The sequence below is a fragment of the Polyodon spathula genome, chromosome 12, assembly GCF_017654505.1.
Source record: "Polyodon spathula isolate WHYD16114869_AA chromosome 12, ASM1765450v1, whole genome shotgun sequence".
In the NCBI taxonomy this organism is placed as follows: Eukaryota; Metazoa; Chordata; class Actinopteri; order Acipenseriformes; family Polyodontidae; genus Polyodon; species Polyodon spathula.
The window spans coordinates 1758244-1782119 of NC_054545.1; the positions used below are offsets into that span (position 1 = coordinate 1758244).

Genomic DNA, 23876 nt, shown 5'->3' on the forward strand with positions numbered 1-23876 from the left:
TATTCAGATCAATGTGCTGAAAGGTTTGTGTTTGAATGATTTATATGACGTGGATATTCAGATCAATGTGCTGAAAGGTTTGTGTTTGAATGATTTATATGACGTGGGTATTCAGATCAATGTGCTGAAAGGTTTGTGTTTGAATGATTTATATGACGTGGGTATTCAGATCAATGTGCTGAAAGGGTTGTGTTTGAATGATTTATATGACGTGGGTATTCAGATCAATGTGCTGAAAGGTTTGTGTTTGAATGATTTATATGACGTGGGTATTCAGATCAATGTGCTGAAAGGTTTGTGTTTGAATGATTTATATGACGTGGGTATTCAGATCAATGTGCTGAAAGGGTTGTGTTTGAATGATTTATATGACGTGGGTATTCAGATCAATGTGCTGAAAGGTTTGTGTTTGAATGATTTATATGACGTGGGTATTCAGATCAATGTGCTGAAAGGGTTGTGTTTGAATGATTTATATGACGTGGGTATTCAGATCAATGTGCTGAAAGGTTTGTGTTTGAATGATTTATATGACGTGGGTATTCAGATCAATGTGCTGAAAGGTTTGTGTTTGAATGATTTATATGACGTGGATATTCAGATCAATGTGCTGAAAGGTTTGTGTTTGAATGATTTATATGACGTGGGTATTCAGATCAATGTGCTGAAAGGTTTGTGTTTGAATGATTTATATGACGTGGGTATTCAGATCAATGTGCTGAAAGGTTTGTGTTTGAATGATTTATATGATGCGGGTATTCAGATCAATGTGCTGAAAGGGTTGTGTTTGAATGATTTATATGAGGGTATTCGAATCAATGTGCAGCTGTTGGGAGATGGTTGTTTTTAATGATGAGATTGCCTGACCAGGTTACAGTAATGCTGAAAGGACAAGCACAGCCAGTATGAACGGTACAGTAGCATGGAGAGGGCAAGAACAGCAGGTACGAATGGGTCTATTTCTCAGCCCCCAGACTCTCTACTTCACCTTCACCCTCCTCCTCCTCCCCTCTCTCCCCGCTAGAACCCCCCTCCTCCGAGCCTCCTCTCTTGGGCTGCAGCAGGGCCTGCAGCTCCTCAGCGCTGATCGCCACCTTCTCTGGCTGCAGCCAGCGCTTCAGCTGCTCCACAGCACTGCGAGACAGCAGGGAACAAGACCAGGGTGTTAACCAACCAGAATCACCAAGAGAAAGATCAAATGCGGCTACAAACACAAAGATCAAATGCAGTGACAAACACAAAGATCAAATGCAGTGACAAACATCTTGACTAAAAGTATTTTTCTCTTTCCTCTCCCCAGGTCCTGTGCCTCACCTACGGTACATCTTACATCCTCCCTCCCCTCTCCCTCCTCTTTCTCCCCCTGACCCATGCGCTCTCCTCCCGTTCTGTCCATCTCTCCCTCCTCTTTCTCTCCTTGACAAATCCCCTCTTCCCTCTCTCTTCTCTTGATGAATACCTTCGTCCCTCGCTTCCTCTCCGGTCCCCTCTCTCTCACCTCTGGTCCACCTCGCTCCCGTCCATGAACAGCTCAGACTCCGAAGCCTCCTGGAGGAATCTTTCCCAGCATTCCTTCTTGGCCTGGGAGAGCGTGCGCAGCATGTCTCGTGAGGTCACTTCCTGTGACTGGCCCTTGATCCTGCGCAGCCGGTTCTCTGAGAGAGGAAGAGAGGACAGCAAGCTGAGACACTTCCTGGATACAAGCTTCCAAACTGTGTTCTAGCTGAAAGCCTTTTCTGATCCCTCACTGAAATACTGCTTGATGTAAATGTATGAACAGGAAACCCATGAAAAAAGGAACAATTTCTAATTTATTATCACAACATTTTTTATGATTTCTTTTTTTCTTTTGTGTCTCCAAAAATGACACACTCACCTAGACTGGCTAGATACACCTCGGAGTCTGCCATGGGTGCCCAGGGGCTGCGGGGGGCGCTGTTGTGTACCCCACTGCTGTTGCTGCCAGGCAGCGATCCCTGCTGGGGTTGGAAGGAGTCAGCGAACACCCCCTCCCCCTCGGGGGCAGGTAGGCCGGAGCAGATCTCAGACCACAGCTCCCCACTGGAGCGAGCCAGCCGGGACTCCAGACTGTCAAACATGCTGCAGCTTCCAGGGAAAGAGCGAGAGAAACCCTGGGCATGGGAACAGACACAGCGAACATAAGGAACCTCCGAGCCCCGCCCGGGAACAACACCCAGGAGTGCCAGTGAAGATCCATGAGCACTGGGCATGGGAAATGACACAGTGCACATGAGGAACCTCTGACCCACCCGGGAACATCACCTGGGAGTGCCAGTGAAGATCCATGAGCACTGGGCATGGGAAATGACACAGTGCACATGAGGAACCTCTGACCCACCCGGGAACATCACCCGGGAGTGCCAGTGAAGATCCATGAGCACTGGGCATGGGAACAGACACAGCGCACATGAGGAACCTCTGAGCCCCGCCCGGGAACAACACCCAGGAGTGCCAGTGAAGAATCATTAGCACTGAGCATGGGAACAGTCACAGAACACATGAGGAACCTCTGAGCCACCCGGGAGTGCCAGAGTGAAGATCCATGAGCACAGGGCATGGGAACAGACACAGAACACATGAGGAACCTCTGACCCACCCGGGAACAACACCCAGGAGTTCCAGTGAAGAATCATGAGCACTGGGCATGGGAACAGACACAGAGCACATGAGGAACCTCTGAGCCACCCGGGAGTGCCAGAGTGAAGAATCATGTGCACTGGAGACAGCTGAGCGCTGCACTGTACAGCCCTTATAAAATATTACCATTGAAGTCATGTAGTTTTACCCCATGCTTTTCCCAAGGTTATATATACTGTGCATTTACCACAGGTTTGCCGTGTTTATGAATATGCTTTACCACGCCTCGTTATTCTTTACAGTGCTACTCATGACAGCTTATAACCGGCCCGTGTAAAGTACTGGGTTCGTTATAAATTAGTAACACTGAATAAATGCCATTTTAAAACTAAGACGTCTGACGTTTTAAAATAAACACGATCATTTATGAAATCAAAACAAAGCGTGCTAGCGCTGGTACTCTCTGCACAGCAGCACAATGAATGGGTAGCCTGCCTGTCTGAGTTAATAGCAGTGATTAAAAAAGGGGGCTTGTTACCAGGTTCGCGGTTCAATCCCAGCTCAGCCACTGACTCGCTGTGTGTGACTCTGAGCGAGTCACTAAACCTCCTTGTGCTCCGTCCTATTGGAAGCGACTGCTGGAAGCGATCGAGTTGGGGGCGCTCCTCGCACGCAGCAGCAGCAGTGTCGAAGCGACTCTGTCGGCAGGGGAGCTACTACTCACCCCCCCCGATGCATACGTATCGAGTGGGGGGGCTACGTGTCGGGGGGGGGGGGCGATACATAGCTCACCCCCCCCGATGCACAGCTCACCCCCCCCGATGCCCCCCTCCCCCCCCCCCCCCCCCCCCCCCCCCCCCCCCCCGATACATAGCTCACCCCCCCCCCCCCCCCCCCCCCCCCCGTCTGCTAAATGACTCATTCGTGATAACAGAGATACATTGCATGAATACCGTACCGTTTAAAACAATGGTCTTCTTGAAGCTTCAATAAATCTTTAGTTGCAGTTATGTCCCCAATATTATCAGTTAAATTAATCAACAAACCCAGTAAACTGACCCCAGGAACAATTCCGCAGCAGATTCCTGTTTCAAACCAATGACATCCTGTAGGTGTTGCTCAGTAATGCCGGACGATGAATACAGCCAATCAGAAAACAGATTTTTTAGACGCTTTGATACGATAAGCTACTCCTGCTGTCAACCATACTGAAAGTTAACAGGGAGTAAGCGGCGAGACGAGCGTCCGCCTGTAAATAACAGCGTCTTATTGGCTAGAATGTGTGATGAAACCGCTCGCTGCCGGGAAGCAGGGCGAAGTGGGGGCGCATGTGTTTTGCAGGTAAGCGCGGTAGCGGTTGTGTTGCCGCTTAGTGTGAGAAACTTCGATCAGGGTGGGCTCGACTAAAAGTCTCGCTCTTTTGGTTAAAGTTCACGATAAGTCTTGACGCTGCCTAATCGTGCACTACGCTGTACAAGACTTTATTCCAAAAACAATCCGAAACGATATCAAATAAATACAGTGCTGCCTCGACATGTCGTGGGTCGATAACTGTGTTCTTTTAGTTGTGCAAACCGTGTATTTTACTCTGTACATTAGGGCCCTTCACAAGTTCGCTGTTTTCAATATTACAGTTTATTTTGTTATGTGTAAGTCAGAGCTAAATCAAGCAGAGGCGCACCACTAGCGAAACTTTGTATGCTGGAATGCACTCAGTCAGCGACCCTAACCCAACCCCTGCCCTAAAACCGAACCTCAAACCCAATACCTAGCCATTAAGAATGATCTGATGTCCTCGGGACTCTTGCTAGGGGATATTGCTGTGTGCTGCGTTGTGTGATGCAGAGTCTGACCCCTGCTGGTACGATGAGGTAAACGCTGTATAACCACATGTGCAGAGGAGCCCGGCTCTTTGCAAAGCCTTGGCATTTGAACCCGCCTGAGCTGGAAGGACCCGTCCAGTTCAGAGGTGCTGTGCTGTGGCCTGCTGCATGATTTGTACTTTAAGGGATCGGGTTAGTTTCGCAAAGCTGGTCTAGATAGCAGTCTGCTAAATCCAATTCACTTCCATAAAAAATATGAAGTGCTACTGTAGCAGTGCTATGTGAAGCTGGCCCCCGGTCTCTGACTCTCCTTTCTCCCGCAGAGCATGGTGTATGAAGTCACACTGGCCACAGACCAGGGGCATTACATCACTGATGTAAGAGATGAGTCGCCAAGCATTCAGGCAGCTCACTAGATCTGACCACCAGCTCCAGACTGGGGATAGGCACTGGTCAAGCATGCCAGAGACATTCTGCAACAGTTACTGTGTCTCCTAGTCTGGGGGAGATGGAGCCCCCCGGTTTATTTTTGTGTTTTTATTGAACAGTTCCCCTATGTTGCATCATTGCTGTTATACTAGGCATTTGGGTGTTTCAAAGTGAATGTACTTTTCATATTTCGATGCTCCGCTTGTTACAATAGCATCAGCAATAGCCACTTCACCAGGCTTTAGATTTACATTTCCCCACAACAAGTGTGTGTCTAAGCCTCTCAGTCTGGGGGAGGGAGCTGCTGCACTGTACGTGGGATCAGGGAACAGCTATCTCACTTCCTGCCTGGTCAGGATGGTGGGTGCCGGACCGCCCTGTCTCCCACCTAATCTTGCATGAGTGCAGATACTGTGTTCATTTCTGGAAAACATACCCTGCTGTGTTTTATAAAGCCAGCGTGAGGGGGTGAGAATGTCTCGAATGGGATGCCTGTCCTGGATTAATAACAGAGTTTGATGGTAAATAAATTGGTCCTCCTCTTACAGTTGCGTTAACAACACCTATTAGTAACCGTACAGACTCACAGGCGTGGGAACGTTGGCTCTCAGTGCTGTGATGAGTGGGAGTGGTTCAGATTTAATTGCCCTGCTCCCACATCCTCTCTCTCCGTCTCTCTCTGCACAGACATGCATACACACACACAGACATGCATACACACGCACGGACATGCATGCAAACACACACACATGCATACACACAGAGACATGCATGCATACACACGCACAAACATGCATACACACGCACAGACATGCATGCACACACAGACATGCATGCATGCACACACAGACATGCATGCATGCACACACAGACATGCATACACACACACACAGACATGCATACACACACACACAGACATGCATGCATACAGACATGCTTACACACAGACAGACATGCACGCATACAAACAGACATGCATACTCAGACACACAGACAGACAGACATGCATACACACACACAGACATGCATGCACACACACACAGACATGCATGCACACACACACAGACATGCATACACACACACACAGACATGCATACACACAGACATGCATACACACACAGACAGACAGACAGACATGCATACAGACAGACAGACATGCATACACAGTCAGATAGCACCAGAATAGGACAGATAGACAGACAGACCTGAGTAGGACATACAGACAGAAATGCAGACAGACATACATACATACATATTGACAGTCTGAGGGTCCCAGAGCAGGACAGGCAGACGGGTACCTGCGCCTCTGAAGCCCAGGAGGGGCTTCCTGCGCACAGAGCCGTCGCTCTGCCGGTCGTGCTGTACCAGGACTTGACTTTTTTTTTTTTTTTTTTTTTTTTTTTTTTTTTTTTTCTTAGTCAGGCGTGGTCAGGTCACCCTTATGATGCTGTAGACAAGCGACGCTGCGGAATACACGCGAGTCTCATGTCCAGATCAGGCCTCCGAGTCGGAATCTCACACTGGACCAGGCAGTTGGTCAAAACACGATCTGAACCGAATCCCATCAGCTCTGTGAGCCGTAGCTCAGGCTTCTGCAAGGAGCAACAGGCACAGAACCAGCGACCCAAAGGGGCCCGGTATAAACAGGCAATTGGAACTACGCTACCGGCGCAGAACCGACGTGACAGCAGAGCACCTGAACCGGGCGTGAAGCGGGTTCGATCCGAGCCAGCGAGGATACTCTGGAATCAGAACCAGCGTTTCCCATTAACATTGCGACGCTTTACTGCCGGAATTGGAGCCGGACCGCGATGCAGTTCTGATTACAGCGCAATTCAGGGAATCAGACCGGGTCCGATGGATAAAGCTGAGAATTCAGGTCCAGAACCTACAACAGAAAAGAAACGCGAACCCAGTCCCATTGCTCCCGACAGCGCGATCCCCGAACCGGCGCAGAAACGGAAAAGCGACGAGACCGAGGAGCCAGGACGCCGCCGCGGCAAGAGGCGGAGAGGCGCCGGGGGAAAGAAGCTCCCTCCTGGGGAGAGGTACGTACCCCCGCCGCAGAAGCGCAACCCGGGCGTCAGCTTCAGCCAGGAGCACTTCCAGGAGACGAGTTATTACTTCGAGGGCGGGCTCCGCAAGGTGCGCCCGTACTACTTTGACTTCCAGACCTACTGCAAGGGGCGCTGGGTCGGCAAGACCCTGCTGGAGGTGTTCAGCTCGGAGTTCCGGGCCGAGCCCATCGAGTACTACCGACAGGCAGCGGCAGCCGGCCGGATCAGACTCAACGAGGAGCCCGTGCGGGACCTGGGCATCGTACTGAAGGTGCATTTATATTATATATATATATATATATATATATATATATACACACACACACACACACACACACACACATATACTCCACCTAGTCATGCTGTACAGTATTAAGATGTATTGTTTGATTTACCCCCTGGGGGTGTATATTAGTGAAGCCTGATTTTCTCTTCCACCCCTCCTCTTATTTTTACCATCCTCATTCTCTCCCCTACTCCCACCTTTTTCTCCACTGTCCCTTCTCCTCCCTACTCTCCCCTCTCCCTTCCCTTCCCTTCCCTCCCCCTGTCCTCCAGAACAATGATTTCCTGCGGAACACCGTTCACCGCCATGAGCCCCCGGTGAGCGCCCGGCCCCTGGAGGTGCTGTCGCAGGAGGCTGGTTTGGTGGTAGTGGACAAGCCGGCCTCTCTGCCCGTGCACCCCTGCGGCCGCTTCCGTCACAACAGCGTGCTGTTCCTGCTGGGCAAGGAGCGCGGGCTGGGGGGGCTGCACACCGTGCACCGACTCGACCGGCTCACCTCCGGGGTCCTGCTCCTCGCTCGCACCCTGGAGGCATCGCAGAGACTGGACCAGCTCGTCAGAGACAGAGAGGTGGCCCCCACAGCCGACCTGGTCGTCAGTCTCGTCCTCATCTCCTTCTCTCCTCACCACACACCACACACACAAACACGGTAGCGTCTCGACCTTGGAGAGTGTCTCTGTCTCATCCAGAGACAGAGAGGTCTCTCTTCACCTCTCGAGAGAGAGAGAGAGAGAGTGTGTGCCTTCTCAGAGGCTGGACCGGCTCATCAGACAGAGAGGTGAGGAACACAGCAGAGAGAGAGAGAGAGAGAGAGAGAGAGAGAGTGTGTGTGTATGTGCCATCGCAGACTGGACCAGCTCATCAGAGACAGAGGTGAGGAACGCTGCAGCAGATCACCACCCTGTCTGTGTCTCTATATCAGTCTGCCACCGATATATTTTTGAAATGATCAAGTAGATGCGAGGAGTTTGATCAATCTCTCTCTCTCTCTCTCTCTCTCTCTCTCTCTCTCTCTCTCTCTCTCTCAGCTGGAGAAGGAGTATGTGTGCCGGGTTCGAGGGCAGTTCCCTGAGGGGGAGGTTGTGTGCGAGGAGCCCATCCTCGTGGTGTCCTACAAGGTGGGTGCAGGGTGCCAGGTAGAGGGTGCGTTCTCATCAGGGCTGCCCTGCGTTGGCCGACAGTTCATTGCTGGTAAATGGAGAGTACCACTTCACTGACATATTGCTGTTTTTGAAGAGGGCTGATGATTCAGTCAGGATATCTACTAATATATTCAGTGTGATGAGGGGAGCTAACTGGGATGGAGTGGGGAAACAATGCTGCATCCAGTATTGGAAACACAGAACCAGCAGGTAATTTAAAAAGACATCAAAGCTGCTTCTACTTGAAATAAGTGAATGGCTAAATATTTAACAAACCAGTAAGAAGGAACTTCATTCCCCGAGTGTTTGTAACTTTGAGGTTGTACTGCAGCAAACTAAGTGGGGACATGCTTCAGCTGCCACAGTGATGATCAGGGTTGATTTCCTTACAGCTGATCTAGTTATCTCTCTCTCCTCTCTCACCCCTCTCTCTCTCACTCCCTCCCTCTCTCTCTCCCTCCCCCCTCTCTTCTCTCACTCTCTCCCCCCCCCTCTCTCTCTCTCTCTCTCTCTACCCCCCCTCCTCTCTCTCTCTTCCTCTCTCTCTCTCTCTCTCCCCTCCCTCCCTTTCTCAGGTGGGTGTGTGTCGCGTGGACCCTCGTGGAAAGCCGTGTCGCACAGTGTTCCGCCGGCTCCACTGGGACAGCCGCAATGGCTCCAGTGTGGTCAGCTGCCTGCCCCTCACAGGACGGACGCACCAGATCCGCGTGCACCTGCAGTTCCTGGGGCACCCCATTACCAACGACCCCATCTACAGCTCCCCCGTCTGGGGGCCCGAGGGGGGCCGGGGCGGGCGCGTGGACCTCAGCAACGAGGAGCTGCTCCGGGCTCTGGTGGAGGAACACCGGGCTAACGAGAGCCTGCATCTCCTGGACATCGCGGAGGGGGAACTCGACAAGGGAGGAGAGCCCCAGGGGACAACACCCCAGGGGCTGGGGCTAAGTGAGGGCAGCGCAGTGACATGTCAGGCTGGAGAAAATGTTTTGAATGAGGTTGCTGGCGCTGGTCATCAAACTCAAAGCAATCACAGCATAATTAAAGGGACAGGAAAGGATTCAGGCTGCTGTGACGAGTCTGAAGGAAGTTTGTGTGCGCAGGGAGTTCCTCTGGCTGATGACACAGACCTCAAGGAAACAGCGGCAGAAAATCCTGTTCCTCGTGGTGGTGCAGCTGGAGAGAGTGCACAGCGGTCAGGAGGGGAGATCCAGGCTGGCACTGAGGCGGACGCTCCGGCCTCGCCCCCGGTTAAGGACCCCCTGTGCAGTGAGTGTAGGATTGCGAGGCAGGACCCCACCGAGAAGGAGCTGGTTATGTATTTACATGCTCTGCGATATAAAGGACCCGACTTTGAGTACTCCACCCGATTGCCTGAATGGGCTCGGGAGGACTGGCTGGAGGACTGAGGCAGGGTTAGGGTTAGGACTGAGGGAGGGTTATGGTTAGGACTGAGGGAGAGTTAGGTTAGGATTGGCTTCTCAAGAAACCAAACAGAGTTTTTAAGTCATTTGTGCATCTGACAATTTAAACAGCGGAGCCCCGTAAGCAGTGATCCAGTGGAGTCAGAACGCTCTGGGACACAGTTCATGTGTTATTGCTATAGGCAGCTCAGACATTAATATTCTGCCACTGACACGCCCACACAGACACTCACCCATTCACACAGACACTCACCCATTCACACAGACACTCACACACTTATACAGGCACTTACACGAATACAAAGAATTATCGGACAAAATACACATAAAGAACCACAAAAAGACAAACCAAAAATAATCTTTATTTTTTTAAATCAGTATTTTTTAGACAAGAGCGTTTCGCCACCATGTGGCTGAATGCTGCGTCTTTCTTGGTTGTTGTTTTAATAAGTAGAAGTGTTTAAGCGAACACTATTACCTCAGGAGTTATTTAAAGATGCTTTTGTAAGCGTAAACCTTTTCTAATAAACCGGCAGCAGTCTCAAACTGTTTCATGAAGATGTAACTTTACCAAACCTGTCCCCTGGTTTAATAACCCCCTCTGAGGGGTCAGGATTTCAGAGACGAATGGGAACTTTGTACGCCAGAGCTCTGATGTTCAGGAAGAGAGAAGCCCTAACATGCTGCGCTCCCTTCAGTTCAACCAACAACAAAGGCAGATGTAAGCAGAAAGCTGCCAGCCAGAAATGCTTCTCGTGACTGTAACCCCATAACTGTGTACAATTACACACTGATATATAACAAAGCAACAGAATCCACTGGCAGAAAAATAAATGCATCTGGAAATCACATCTGTTTGGCACTTGCTTTTGTTTTCCTGTACATACAGACACACAGCAGATCCAGACAGCATATTCAAACTCAGGACTGCTTGGCAGTGCGGCGCGGGCTGGCAACACAGAATACCAGCCTGACCCTAAAACTGTGCTTCCCTGGGGGCAGCCTAGCACTTAGTTTATCTGTCTGAATCACCACGCTTTGAGGAGCAGCTGCACAAAACCCTAGCTCTGACTTTAAATCACCATTTACACCGAAACCTTTAACTTCAACCCAACTTTAGAGTGGCTGTCAGGCAGCGATATTGCTCTTCATTCCTCCAGTCCCTTGTTCTCCCTACAGCAGCTGTGCTACTCAGCGTGGGGGCTCCTGGAGCAGACATCCTGCCATGGGTAGCGGAGGGGCAAAAAAATATTACTTCACCATTCAAAATGGAAATTTCTGTTAAAAAAAAGAACTAAATCTACAGAATAACTATTCTATTTCCATTTAAATAATCTTATTTTAATAATATATATATATGTAATAATGTGTGTTTAGAAAACTCCTAAGTGCCTGAAACAAACACGTTCATGTGTACTTGGCTGTTTTGCCGGCCTTGCTGGTCAGTAGGAACTGTAATGCACAGAGCTGACCAGAAGATGGAGCCGTTGGCACGATGTCCTGCAGCCAGTATGGACTGTGTCTCTTGTTACCTTGTGTTTCTTTCGCTGTTTAATTCTCTCGATAGGGCCCAGTCTCTTCCGGGGGCTGCAGAGCCCAAGTACCTCTTTTTGGCACGTGTTCATGCTTTCGAATGAAGAGTTCAATTTCTGGAGCTTAAAAAGAGTGCTGTGGAGGTCCATGCATTTTAAAACAAGATGCACTGACCGGGAGCGTCACATGGGGGTCCCTGTGCTGGTGTGAGTGTTGCATTTAGCTCAAAGACAGCAGCCCAGTGTCCTGGTCCAGTCTGTCTAGAAAGAGTTGAAAGACAAAGATCGCCAACCATTTAGGTTTTTTTGAATACGGTAAGTAGTTTTTATCAATAAGGGAGTTTCTTCAACTTCTTCAGTCCCCATCAGCTGTTGTCCTCCCTCCCCTCCCCTCCCTCCTCCTCCTCCCTCCTGATCCACACGTCAGGCAGATCAGGCTTGCTGTTGGGCAGGATGACAGGCTGCTGCTCCCTGTGGCTCGCACTGCCCCTCCCAGCCACTGGGGGCGCTTCATCGAACACCGTCTCCCTCAGGGCCAGCCGCAAGGTGTCCCTCTTTCCGTTGAGATGTCCCGGTGGCCCCTCCTCCTGGGGCTTGGAGGGGGGCAGTGGGGCAGCCGGCCCCCCCTCCATGTCGCTCAGGCAGGTCTCGTTGGAGTCCTCGAGCCCATCGAAGGAGCTCTGGGACTGGGAGGAGAGCAGGCGCCGGTGGGGGTGGTGCTGGTAAGAGCTGCTGGCTGCTCCCCCTTCGTCGCTGACTGAGGGGTGGCGTGAGTCCAGGGGCTGGGTGATGTCTTCCATGCTGGAGGAGGAGGAGAGGGAGGCTGCTCTCCAGTGTCGGAGCCCCCCGGTCTGGCCCTGGCACCTCCTGCACAGCAGCCTGTCCTGGGCCTGGTCTCCCAGAGATGGTGCGGGAGCCAGGGGCCTCAGGAGGTTCTCTCTGTAGGGGGAGGATGTCTGCAATGCGGGGGGAGGGGGGCAGTTGTGCAGGCGGCACCCCCGGTTCTCTCCCCTCCCAGCCTCCCCTTGCTCCTCTCCGCTCCTCCCCAGCACGGTCCTCCTTGGGCTCAGTCCGCGGAACTGGATCTCCTCGCTCAGCACCGAGGGCCGGTTGGACAGCTTGCTGGTGCAGGTGCTGTTCTCGAAGCTGTCGCTCAGCTGCCTGGCGAGAGGCTGCAGCTCATAGTGTTCCTCCTCTTCCCCCCGGCCCCTTCCTTCTCCTCCCTGCTTCTGCTGATTCTGGCACAGCTGCTCCTCGCCCCTGCCTCCTCCCTTCCCGAAACTCCTCCTGGCTCTTGACTGGCAGCCAAACACTCCGTTATTGGCTGATCTGGTGGCCGCCACGCCGGGGGCTGAACTGTCCTGCTTGGTGTTGTGGCCTCCTGCATCCACGCCCGCAACAGCGCAGGGCCACAGGATCTGGCCACAGTTCTTCTGGGGCCCGTAGAAGCAGCACAGGGACTGGAAGAAGAAAGTGGCGAAGCCACAAGCCACACACTTCACCAGCAGCAGGAAGATGCCCAGCTTGCGGAACACCAGGGCGGTGGCCGGCAGCATCAGGATCCCGGCGCAGAAGTAAGAGCCGGCCCCTAGCGCCACGGGGCAGCCCATCCTCTTGAGGGAGTGCGCCACCCTGCCCAGCCGGTCCGAGTGCGGGGAGAGGCTGTAGGAGATGCAGTAGTTTGCGGCAAAGTCCACAGAGAGCCCGGCAGCGGCTGAGATGAAGAGGGCCTCCACCCCGCTCAGCTGCCACTCCAGCAGGACCAGCAGCCCAACCGTCACGAAGACGCTGCCCCCCACAGCCGCGGCACCGTAGACGCTCAGCAGCATGTTCCACGTTGTTAGGAGCAGTGTGGTGAAGACCAGCGCCACCGAGAAGCCCGTCACCACCAGAGTCTCGGAGCTCAGGCACTGCTGCAGGTCGTAGAGGGCCAGGTGGCTCACGAACCAGCCCCCATGCAACCCCGGGGGAGCCCCTGACATCTCCTCCAGGAACCAGGCGTCAATCTCCTGGTAGAAGAGGGCCGTCTGGTTGTAGTTGAAGCTGTAGCGGTAGGTAGTCCCGAACACGAGCGTCAGGGCCACCGCACGGCCCTCAGAGTCGAAGCGCACACTCCCTGAGTCAGACCGCAGCCCCCTCTTCTCCTCCTCCTCCCTCCTCTCCGCGGTGAATATGCCGAGGCAGTGCTGGAACACAGCGGGGCGGTAGGGGAAAGGGATGTGGTTGCAGCAGAGGCTGTTGTCGTTGTCGTTCAGGGAGCACTGCCTGCTGCTCATCCAGCGCACCAGCCTCTCCACCAGACACACACTCTCCCCTCTGTCGCGCTCTCCCTCCCACTGCTCCCAGTAGAAGCTCTGGTTTCGCGTCCTGCCGCAGAGCTCCAGCAGCCAAACCTGAGCCTCGGGGCTGCTCATGTTGAACTCGGGGTCAATCACCAGGGAGCCCGTGCTGCGGGGGTCGAGGTGGTCCCCGTTGTCAGCAGGGAGGACCCCCCAGACCAGCGTGATGGCCATAGGCTTCTCTTCGCCGCTCTGCAGCCTCTGGAACATGAACTGGTGCCGGTACTCCGCGTCGTAGCGCTCGAAGGGGTGGCTGGAGCGGAAGAGCTGAGTGGCTTGGCTCTCCAGCACGGGCAGCTTCATCCCGGGGTCCACGCAGGTGATGTAGGTGCCCCCGGCAGCCAGCGTCGTAAACCAGCACAGCCAGATGTAGCGAAACTTGACCACCCCGCAGGGCAGGACCTTCAAGAACAGGAGGTCCGAGGTGCTGGTCATGCCCCTGCTCAGGCCCCTCATCTTGCGCTCCAGGGAGAAGAGGAAGCGCTTCCGGGAGCTGCTGTCCCAGAACCCCCCTGAGCTTGGGGCGCAGCACACCTTGCCGGCTGGCCGTGGGGAGACTGTGACGTGCGAGTACCTCTCGCGGAGGACCAGGGAGCAGGGCAGCCACACCAGGGCGGCGAGCGAGCTCACCAGCGTGGCCGTGCCCAGGTAGAGGGAAAAGCAGCGCACTGCCGTGATGCTGCTCAGGTAACCCGAGTAGAAGGCCGCACTGGACGTCAGGCCGGACACCAGGTTCAGGTAGCCGGCCTCGTGCAGCACCCGGCTCACCCTCTTATCCAGGAGAGCGGGGGGCTTCTGGGACAGCTGCAGGCCCCACAGGTCTGAAAAGGTGAAGGCCTGATTGGCGCAGCTGCCCAGCAGGACCAGAACAGCAGCCAGGTTGAGGAAGGGGAAGAAGGCGAGGCGGAAGGCCAGCTTGTAGAAGAAGTAAGAGACCCCCAAGGAGCCCAGGACTGCCCCCAGAGTGACGGCAGCCAGGAGCAGCGAGCGCAGGTAGAAGGCAGTGGCCAGGACGAGGGTGGCCGCCCCTAGGAGGGGATAGACCAGGTCCCTGACCAGGTAGTAGTAGAACAGCTGCTTCTTGATGCCCAGGTCCATGCCAGTGACCACGGTGGTGCCGAAGCGCAGGTCCCAGCCCTCCAGGTTCTGCAGGTAGATGTCCATCAGGGACTCCCCCCTGCCCAGGGGCAGGATGAGCAGGCTGTACTTGAGTGAGGGCACCTGGTATCCAGTGGTCTGCGGCCCCAGGAAGTCTTTGTCCACCAGATAGTGGAGGATCTGGTAGACGGCGCTGGAGCTCTTGCATTGGTCGGGCACGGTGGAGCAGCGGCCGGCCTTGCCCCGCTCCCCGCAGGCCGGCGCCAGGCTGCCCTCGTGGTAGTAGGGAGCGCACCTCCGCAGCTGGTGCAGCCGGTCTGACAGCTGCTGCTCGCTCAGCTCCTCACACGTCACGTTTTCCAGCACCGCCAGGTAGTTGCCCAGGGACCAGCTGGGGCAGCACTGCCCGCCCTCCTCGCCCCGCCTGAGGCACAGGTTCTGGAAGTGAGAGTGGGACCGGATCTGAAAAACACAGAAGGGAGAGGAGTGAGGGAGGGAGGGATCAGCAGGAAGGGGACTTGGTGGTAAAGAACCACCGCTGATAATTCCGGCACGTTTGTAGCTCTAATCAATCGTTCATTTTAAGATGAAATGAGCAGCCCAAGATTTTTGTGTTGGTGATGATCAGAGAGTCGTGGGATTTTCCAGCGTTTGATACAGACCTGCGCAGTTTAACAAATGTTGCATTTTTAGGCAGCAGCCCTTGTGCTGCCTTGGTTGCTGCTGCAGTACCCCTGTTGCGTTGCTTGTTAAGCTGGATTGAGAATCTGGTTTCTGTTGCAGTTAATTAATGCCATCTTTAAAGATGGGACTTTGCTTTTATGTTAAGAACGCAGCCAATGCTTGCCTCAAACAGGCTTTTTGCGAATGCAGGCACTCATGGAACCCCGGGGCCTGTCTTGCAGACCCTGCCGTGGGTCAGGGCAGCCAGTGTGTGCTGGAGGGACAGCTAGAGAGACGCTTCTGCGTTACCATGACTCCTTTATTCACTTTATTCACTCTCATTGTGGGATGGGATTTTCTCATATGCTGTGTTTCTTTGGCCACTCAGTATATTTGATTTATGTGTATGTAACTATATAACTAGATACACATCCTAGATTCTCATACAGTGGATTACTAAACAGAGCTGTGTTCCATTGTCGTATTGATAGTTCATAGGTCAGCACTCCTTTGATACCAGTCTGGAGTAAACTGTCTGACACGGTGCCCCCTGGTGTTATAAACTCTGTACTCACCCGTTCCTCTTCCATCTTACACATGGAGTGAATCGCGGAGAGACTCCAGAGACTGTCCGAGTTTCCAGAGCGGAACACCAGCTGAGCAAAGCTGACATCTGCAACGCAGAGAGAGAGACAGAGAGAGAGAGAGAGAGAGAGTCAGTCTATATATCTCTACAGACAGCACAGAGTAGGAGGGTGCTGCTCAGATAGATTCACAGAGAATAGGAATACCTCAATATCGAAGCATCAGGACACGAAACCACTGTGAAGGATTGCAAACACAATAGGACAGTCAGGGGGATGCAAGATAAAAACAGCTGCTGAGTTACTTCCTCTGTAATTATGTTTACACTAGCAGTGCAGGATGCTTGGTATTACATAGACAGCTGACAAATTCTGAAGATCTGGCTAAAGGCTTTACAACATATTGTGTTCTTGCTTTTAGTTGAAGCCTGGGTTACAATAAGTGTGTGTGTCCAGCTGACCATGTCTCTGATGGTATTAGAGTGTTGTTTCTCAGTGTGGGTGACAGGACCTCTGCAGCGTCACTCCACAGTGCTCTTACACACTCAGAGTGTCACTCCAACAGCATAAGAGGCAGGGTTGGCTGTATTCAATTATACCCTACTGACTGGGAGAGTTGCAAAAGAAGGAGTCCTGCGTGAAGTCCCATTCCACCATCCTCCTCTTTCTCCTCTTCTCCTTGGTCTCAGGGCCGGGGGGTACAGCCTCTCTCTCCCCCACAGCGCCCTCTTTCTTCTCACTGTGGAACAACAGGAAGAGGTGTTTAGCAACACAGTCCTTACACCAACTAGAACTTAATGCGATTCCATCAGCTTTTAAATAAAATGAATTGAGAAAGAAAAAATACAGATACTGCCGACAGCATTGCTTGATTGAGGTTTTAGTGAATCGCTTCCATACTGGCTTGTGGGATTATAGATTATACTAAATGTGGACTGGAGTTTAGCGATTGGGTTTTCACATTATCCAACCTTGTACATTCCCAGCTCCCCCAGTTCAGCGGAAATGACCCCAGTAGCAGCAGTACCTGAGTAGGGACTGGTTGGGAGACAGGGACAGTAGCTTCCCAGGCTCCGTGCTCTCCTGCAGCTTGATCCAGGCATGCATCCGCGTCCCGATTTCAGTGCCACGCGGCTCAAAGCCCTGGGAGAGGGGGGGAGGAGAGAGGAGAGAGGGAGGAGGAGAGAGGGAGGAGATCGTCACAAGGCAACACTTTGTATCCTTTCTCTTCCTGATCATGTCTGAAGGTAAGCTAAATTAAACATATTTTCTGGAATCTTTTAACTTAAAGCTGTGTTTCACATTTTTAGTAATGTTTAATTTATTACCAGTTTAATAGTCTCACTATTGTTCATTTTCAACCACGAACATGCTTCTGAAAAGACTACCGAGGGTGGAATTTGTGAGGCAGTTTAAAAAAAAAAAAAGCATCTAGGTTTTTACAACTGTAATAATAATAATACTAATAATACTAATAATAATAATAATAATAATAATAATAATAATAATAATAATAATATAATAAAATAATAATACTAATAATATAAACTGTTGTTAATTAGCAAACAATTTACCCATAAATAAGGGACATAATTAATAATACTAATAATAATAAACTGTTGTTAATTAGCAAACAAGTTTACCCATTTTCTAAATAAGGGAACATAATCTGTCAGTTGCAGTACCTCTTATATGGTCCTAGATGGCACTCTCTTGCTGTCAATTGTTCATATTCTTCCCTCGATACTGCAAAACTACACAAGACCAGGCCTGATTGGTCGAGAGGACCAAACAGCCAATTAAAAAGTATCTGTTCCTCTGTTTGTGAGGGGGGGGGGGGGGGGGGGTGGGGGGGGGGGGGGAGGGGGGGGTGGGGGGGGGGGGGGGGGGGGGGGGGGGGGGGGAGTACTCACTGGAGAGAAGTCTGGCAGGGGACCGATCAGCACCCCAACCAATGAGCATGCCAGGAACACCACAGCGCAGGTAATCAGCACTGACATCGGCCAGTCAGCAATCAGCTGGGAATAGCTGTCAACCAACCACACAGGAGCAGATGTTAGCTGTGCGCATGGATGCATTTCATGTTATAAGCTGCAGACAGGCAGTGTCTCACAATCATGTTTGAATTTCCTAATTGAATACCAGACAATAATCGATGCATTCAGAACACTAAAAGATTTTCAACAGATCTTTACAGCAGGCCTAGACAGTGCAGATCCCATCCCATAATTACACTGACCTTCTAGGGATCCGGTACTGGGACTCATGCCTGTAAGAGAAGAACACGACAGCAGGTATCAGAGACACAGTCCACACGCAAGCTTAAGAGGGTGCACTGGGGTTATGAAATGAATTTCCAGTTTAAAGTTTTATTTAGCAGCATTGAATATAGCATAGCGTATGAAACGAAGAGTAGAAAGCAATGCGCTCAGCCCCCCTCGCTCTCACCTGACAGTCACCACGTGCTGCTGCACTGGCTGGTGGTTCCTGGAGTCATGTGATCCCTGTAGCCAATGGCAGTGCACGGTGTCGTGGCTGGAAGGCACAGGGGAGGAGCTACAGCTGAGGGCGGTCCTGACTGCGGCAGGGGGGCGGTCTGGCCGAGGGCTGTCTGTGATTGGACAGTGCTCGGGCCTGGGGCTGGCTGTAGTTGGCTGCCGGTGCCCGCAGTAGCGACATCTCCTCAGCAGTGGCGAATCGCTGGGGCCGGTGTCCACAGGGACCTGGTGGTAAAGCTGGGAGAGGGGGGCTGTCCTTGGGGGGCTGGGGGGCACTCCCTCTGTGTGGATCAGGCCCGGTCTGGGCTCTCCTGCACCCTGTGGCACTTCCACCATCTCACTGCAAGAGAACAGAGCAGGGAAGCGCACTCACTCACTCACAGTGAGATCACACCCTGGCTGGATTCATCCGAAGCGCTGTTTTCATGCTCACATCAAAGGGTCCCAAGTTGGATTTGTTTGTTTATTATTTTTTGGCATTTGGTTTATTAAAGTGGCAGGGGCTATATCAACAGCAAGCTAAACGCGGCACAGCGAGCCTGTCAGCCAATCAGAGCAGACCTGGACAGGGTGTTTCAGTTTCTTCAAAGACGCTGGACGAGCTGCTCAAACCCACTACAGTGCATTGCTCCCATGCTGCAGCCAGCAGTGTCTCTCAGCGGCTCAGAGCTCTTACCCCAGGGCACACAGGGCACGCTGCCCAGTGCTCTCAAGCCAGGCTTGCCCTGCCTGGCCCTCAAATGACAGCTTGTCCTCGACTTTGTGCTTGATGGTCCAACTGCAGTAGCTGAGAATAGCAATGGATTTGCCCTGCAGTCGCTCGCTTTCTTTCTTTCTCTAACCACTGAGCTACTCGAACCCAATGCCTTCCACACTGCAGCCCAGCGCTTTCTTTATCTAACCACTGAGCTCCTCAAACCCACTGCCTTCCACACTGCAGCCCAGCGCTTTCTTTATCTAACCACTGAGCTCCTCAAACCCACTGCCTTCCACACTGCAGCCCAGCGCTTTCTTTATCTAACCACTGAGCTCCTCAAACCCACTGCCTTCCACACTGCAGCCCAGCGCTTTCTTTATCTAACCACTGAGCTCCTCAAACCCACTGCCTTCCACACTGCAGCCCAGCGCTTTCTTTATCTAACCACTGAGCTCCTCAAACCCACTGCCTTCCACACTGCAGCCCAGCGCTTTCTTTATCTAACCACTGAGCTCCTCAAACCCACTGCCTTCCACACTGCAGCCCAGCGCTTTCTTTATCTAACCACTGAGCTCCTCAAACCCACTGCCTTCCACACTGCAGCCCAGCGCTTTCTTTATCTAACCACTGAGCTCCTCAAACCCACTGCCTTCCACACTGCAGCCCAGCGCTTTCTTTATCTAACCACTGAGCTCCTCAAACCCACTGCCTTCCACACTGCAGCCCAGCGCTTTCTTTATCTAACCACTGAGCTACTCAAACCCACTGCCTTCCACACTGCAGCCCAGCGCTTTCTTTATCTAACCACTGAGCTCCTCAAACCCACTGCCTTCCACACTGCAGCCCAGCGCTTTCTTTATCTAACCACTGAGCTCCTCAAACCCACTGCCTTCCACACTGCAGCCCAGCGCTTTCTTTATCTAACCACTGAGCTCCTCAAACCCACTGCCTTCCACACTGCAGCCCAGCGCTTTCTTTATCTAACCACTGAGCTCCTCAAACCCACTGCCTTCCACACTGCAGCCCAGCGCTTTCTTTATCTAACCACTGAGCTCCTCAAACCCACTGCCTTCCACACTGCAGCCCAGCGCTTTCTTTATCTAACCACTGAGCTACTCAAACCCACTGCCTTCCACACTGCAGCCCAGCGCTTTCTTTATCTAACCACTGAGCTACTCAAACCCACTGCCTTCCACACTGCAGCCCAGCGCTTTCTTTATCTAACCACTGAGCTCCTCAAACCCACTGCCTTCCACACTGCAGCCCAGCGCTTTCTTTATCTAACCACTGAGCTCCTCAAACCCACTGCCTTCCACACTGCAGCCCAGCGCTTTCTTTATCTAACCACTGAGCTCCTCAAACCCACTGCCTTCCACACTGCAGCCCAGCGCTTTCTTTATCTAACCACTGAGCTCCTCAAACCCACTGCCTTCCACACTGCAGCCCAGCGCTTTCTTTATCTAACCACTGAGCTACTCAAACCCACTGCCTTCCACACTGCAGCCCAGCGCTTTCTTTATCTAACCACTGAGCTCCTCAAACCCACTGCCTTCCACACTGCAGCCCAGCGCTTTCTTTATCTAACCACTGAGCTCCTCAAACCCACTACCTTCCACACTGCAGCCCAGCGCTTTCTTTATCTAACCACTGAGCTCCTCAAACCCACTGCCTTCCACACTGCAGCCCAGCGCTTTCTTTATCTAACCACTGAGCTCCTCAAACCCACTGCCTTCCACACTGCAGCCCAGCGCTTTCTTTATCTAACCACTGAGCTCCTCAAACCCACTGCCTTCCACACTGCAGCCCAACGCTTTCTTTATCTAACCACTGAGCTCCTCAAACCCACTGCCTTCCACACTGCAGCCCGGCGCTTTCTTTATCTAACCACTGAGCTCCTCAAACCCACTGCCTTCCACACTGCAGCCCAGCGCTTTCTTTATCTAACCACTGAGCTACTCAAACCCACTGCCTTCCACACTGCAGCCCAGCGCTTTCTTTATCTAACCACTGAGCTCCTCAAAACCACTGCCTTCCACACTGCAGCCCAGTGCTTTCTTTATCTAACCACTGAGCTCCTCAAACCCACTGCCTTCCACACTGCAGCCCAGCGCTTTCTTTATCTAACCACTGAGCTCCTCAAACCCACTGCCTTCCACACTGCAGCCCAGCGCTTTCTTTATCTAACCACTGAGCTCCTCAAACCCACTGCCTTCCACACTGCAGCCCAGCGCTTTCTTTATATAACCACTGAGCTCCTCAAACCCACTGCCTTCCACACTGCAGCCCAGCGCTTTCTTTATCTAACCACTGAGCTCCTCAAACCCACTGCCTTCCACACTGCAGCCCAGCGCTTTCTTTATCTAACCACTGAGCTCCTCAAACCCACTGCCTTCCACACTGCAGCCCAACGCTTTCTTTATCTAACCACTGAGCTCCTCAAACCCACTGCCTTCCACACTGCAGCCCAGCGCTTTCTTTATCTAACCACTGAGCTCCTCAAACCCACTGCCTTCCACACTGCAGCCCAGCGCTTTCTTTATCTAACCACTGAGCTACTCAAACCCACTGCCTTCCACACTGCAGCCCAGCGCTTTCTTTATCTAACCACTGAGCTCCTCAAACCCACTGCCTTCCACACTGCAGCCCAGCGCTTTCTTTATATAACCACTGAGCTCCTCAAACCCACTGCCTTCCACACTGCAGCCCAGCGCTTTCTTTATATAACCACTGAGCTCCTCAAACCCACTGCCTTCCACACTGCAGCCCAGCGCTTTCTTTATCTAACCACTGAGCTCCTCAAAGCAATCTTTATGGTTTCATAATCCAGTGTTTTTGTCCTTTATGAACTATTTAGTGGGAGCTGTCCGGAAGAATAAATGACAGTGCAAGACTCTTACCAGAGTCAACAAATCTGTTCCTTACTGTAATAACTGGTGAACTGGGAGAGGACAGACTGGGAGGGAGTTTTTCTTTCATGAATTATACAGTAGATACTGTTGACATGGCAATCACAATCACAATCACAGACTCATCAATTTCCAATTTCAGAAGACAATGGGCTTGATTATCTCAGCTCCTGGCTCCCAACAGCCTCAAGATTCGTTCAGAAAGGTCAAAATACATCAACTAAAATAAACTCAAAATAATTCATTTAATTGGAGGGGCTCGTCAGCTGTAACACGGCTGGTTTCACAGACCTCGACCTTCTACAGCAATGTTTCCTCAGGTCAGACAGTCTAAGATTGGTGAAACCAGCCGATAGAACTGAAAACAGGGTTATTGTCCTTTCAGCAATTGAACCAATGACACCTAGAGTCAGAAAGGCAAGCCTATGCATGAGCCAATGAGAAGGCGTTCTTATATTACACAGAAAAATCCAGCTGTGTTCTTTAAAGCGCACCATGTGAGGACCACCCTTCGCGTTCAGTGAAGGTTATATTCATTTATACCGGATTACATGATCTGGGCTCTGGACGGGTTTCAGCATCCAGTTTTTTCCCTCATTAAAAGAATTGTACTGCTTGAGGGAAAAAATGAAGGACGAGTTCCTAATGGACGGAAAGATGAATGTGTGTGTGTGTGTGTGTGTGTGTGTGTGTGTGTGTGTAACACAATGCAAATAAATAATACTACTAATAGTAGATACGTGTTAAACAAGGTAAAGAGGAATAAAGCAAACAGCAGCTTTACAATCACATTGTACACACGGGTGCCGCATGCTAGCAGAGACAGCAACGCATTCACTCAGCACCCTCCCCAAGCGTCGCTGTGTGTGTGATTAAACTGCCCACAGGCTTCACTAAAGCACAGACAGTCATTCACGACCCTAACGCTGTTTTTGTAACCTTTCTGTCGCATGAAAGTGGCTGTAAAAACCAATCGCCGAGAGAAAATGATAAAAACGCCGCAGAGCCGGGGACACACGCTGCGCTGCGCGGTCAGGCAGACAGGACGTACCAGGGGAAAAATAACCTGAAAATCAGACACCATACAAAATATACAACATCGCAGCTCGGATTAGGAATACAGTATCATACTATTGCTATATATCGATACAGATATTTAAATTGAGAAACACAATATAATATTACCCTGCCGAGCTTTCTTGTTCGGCTCTCTCGCCCGCATCCGAGTCCATTATCATAAGATCCGCAGCGTTTCCTTCACAAACAGATAAGGCATCCATAATACATCGGGCTATCCTCCTTCAGTATTCATGAGACCAGAAACAACAACAAATAAGATTGCTTTTTAAAAAAAGAGAAGCATACGAGAGCTTGCGGTGTTGTTTCTCTTCGGAGCTGTTTCAGTTTTCTTATTAAATCAATTAAAAGAAAAAAAAAACTAAACCGAAATATTATGACAAAAATAGACGAGTGTATCCTTAGCTCGCCTCGATGTGTTGCTACAGGAGAGGAACACCGCATCGCCGCTCTGCTGAGACCGAGGCGGAGGAACTACGAGTGAGCAGGTCGCTGTTCATTAGTACGGTGCTGAAGTGACTGGAGTGTGTGTGTGTGTGTGTGTGTGTGTGTGTGTGTGTGTGTGTGTGTGTGTGTGTGTGTGTGTGTGATTTGAAAGGATTGCTGCGGCAGTGTTTTGTCTCGACTCTAGGAGATATTGAATCTCTCGCCTGTTTATTATCTTATTCTGTGTGTTTTGTGCAGCATGATGCTCACTTGATATTTCTGCTTGGATCATCTTTTCCCAGG

At 51.6% G+C, this 23876-nt stretch overlaps 3 protein-coding genes across 5 annotated transcripts; 1 reads left to right on the forward strand and 2 right to left on the reverse strand.

Moving 5' to 3' along the window:
* Positions 1-829: 829 nt before the first annotated feature.
* Positions 830-3690, reverse strand: ccdc32 (coiled-coil domain containing 32). 3 transcript variants are annotated; one of them, XM_041265793.1, is made up of 4 exons: positions 3658-3689; positions 1877-2132; positions 1499-1655; positions 830-1134 (listed from the first exon to the last, which is right to left on the reverse strand). In XM_041265793.1, exons 2-4 carry the CDS (start codon positions 2097-2099, stop codon positions 957-959), a joined length of 558 nt encoding a protein of 185 aa, XP_041121727.1. In that variant the 5' UTR covers positions 2100-2132; positions 3658-3689; the 3' UTR covers positions 830-956. The 3 variants fall into 3 exon arrangements, with proteins under 3 accessions (XP_041121727.1, XP_041121725.1, XP_041121728.1); XM_041265791.1 differs by having other exon boundaries at positions 3557-3689; XM_041265794.1 differs by lacking the exon at positions 830-1134 and having other exon boundaries at positions 1495-1655; positions 3557-3690.
* A 107-nt stretch (positions 3691-3797) lies between these two features.
* Positions 3798-9738, forward strand: LOC121324197 (RNA pseudouridylate synthase domain-containing protein 2-like). Its single transcript, XM_041265790.1, has 5 exons — positions 3798-3939; positions 6269-7178; positions 7466-7762; positions 8222-8311; positions 8911-9738. Exons 1-5 carry the CDS (start codon positions 3884-3886, stop codon positions 9736-9738), a joined length of 2181 nt encoding a protein of 726 aa, XP_041121724.1. The 5' UTR covers positions 3798-3883.
* A 1905-nt stretch (positions 9739-11643) lies between these two features.
* Positions 11644-23640, reverse strand: LOC121324200 (protein dispatched homolog 2-like). The gene is made up of 8 exons (XM_041265795.1): positions 23256-23640; positions 18418-18807; positions 18209-18238; positions 17883-17997; positions 16997-17112; positions 16578-16708; positions 15961-16058; positions 11644-15184 (listed from the first exon to the last, which is right to left on the reverse strand). The coding sequence occupies exons 1-8, from the start codon at positions 23348-23350 to the stop codon at positions 11651-11653; spliced, it is 4509 nt and encodes a 1502-aa protein (XP_041121729.1). The 5' UTR covers positions 23351-23640; the 3' UTR covers positions 11644-11650.
* Positions 23641-23876: the final 236 nt, after the last annotated feature.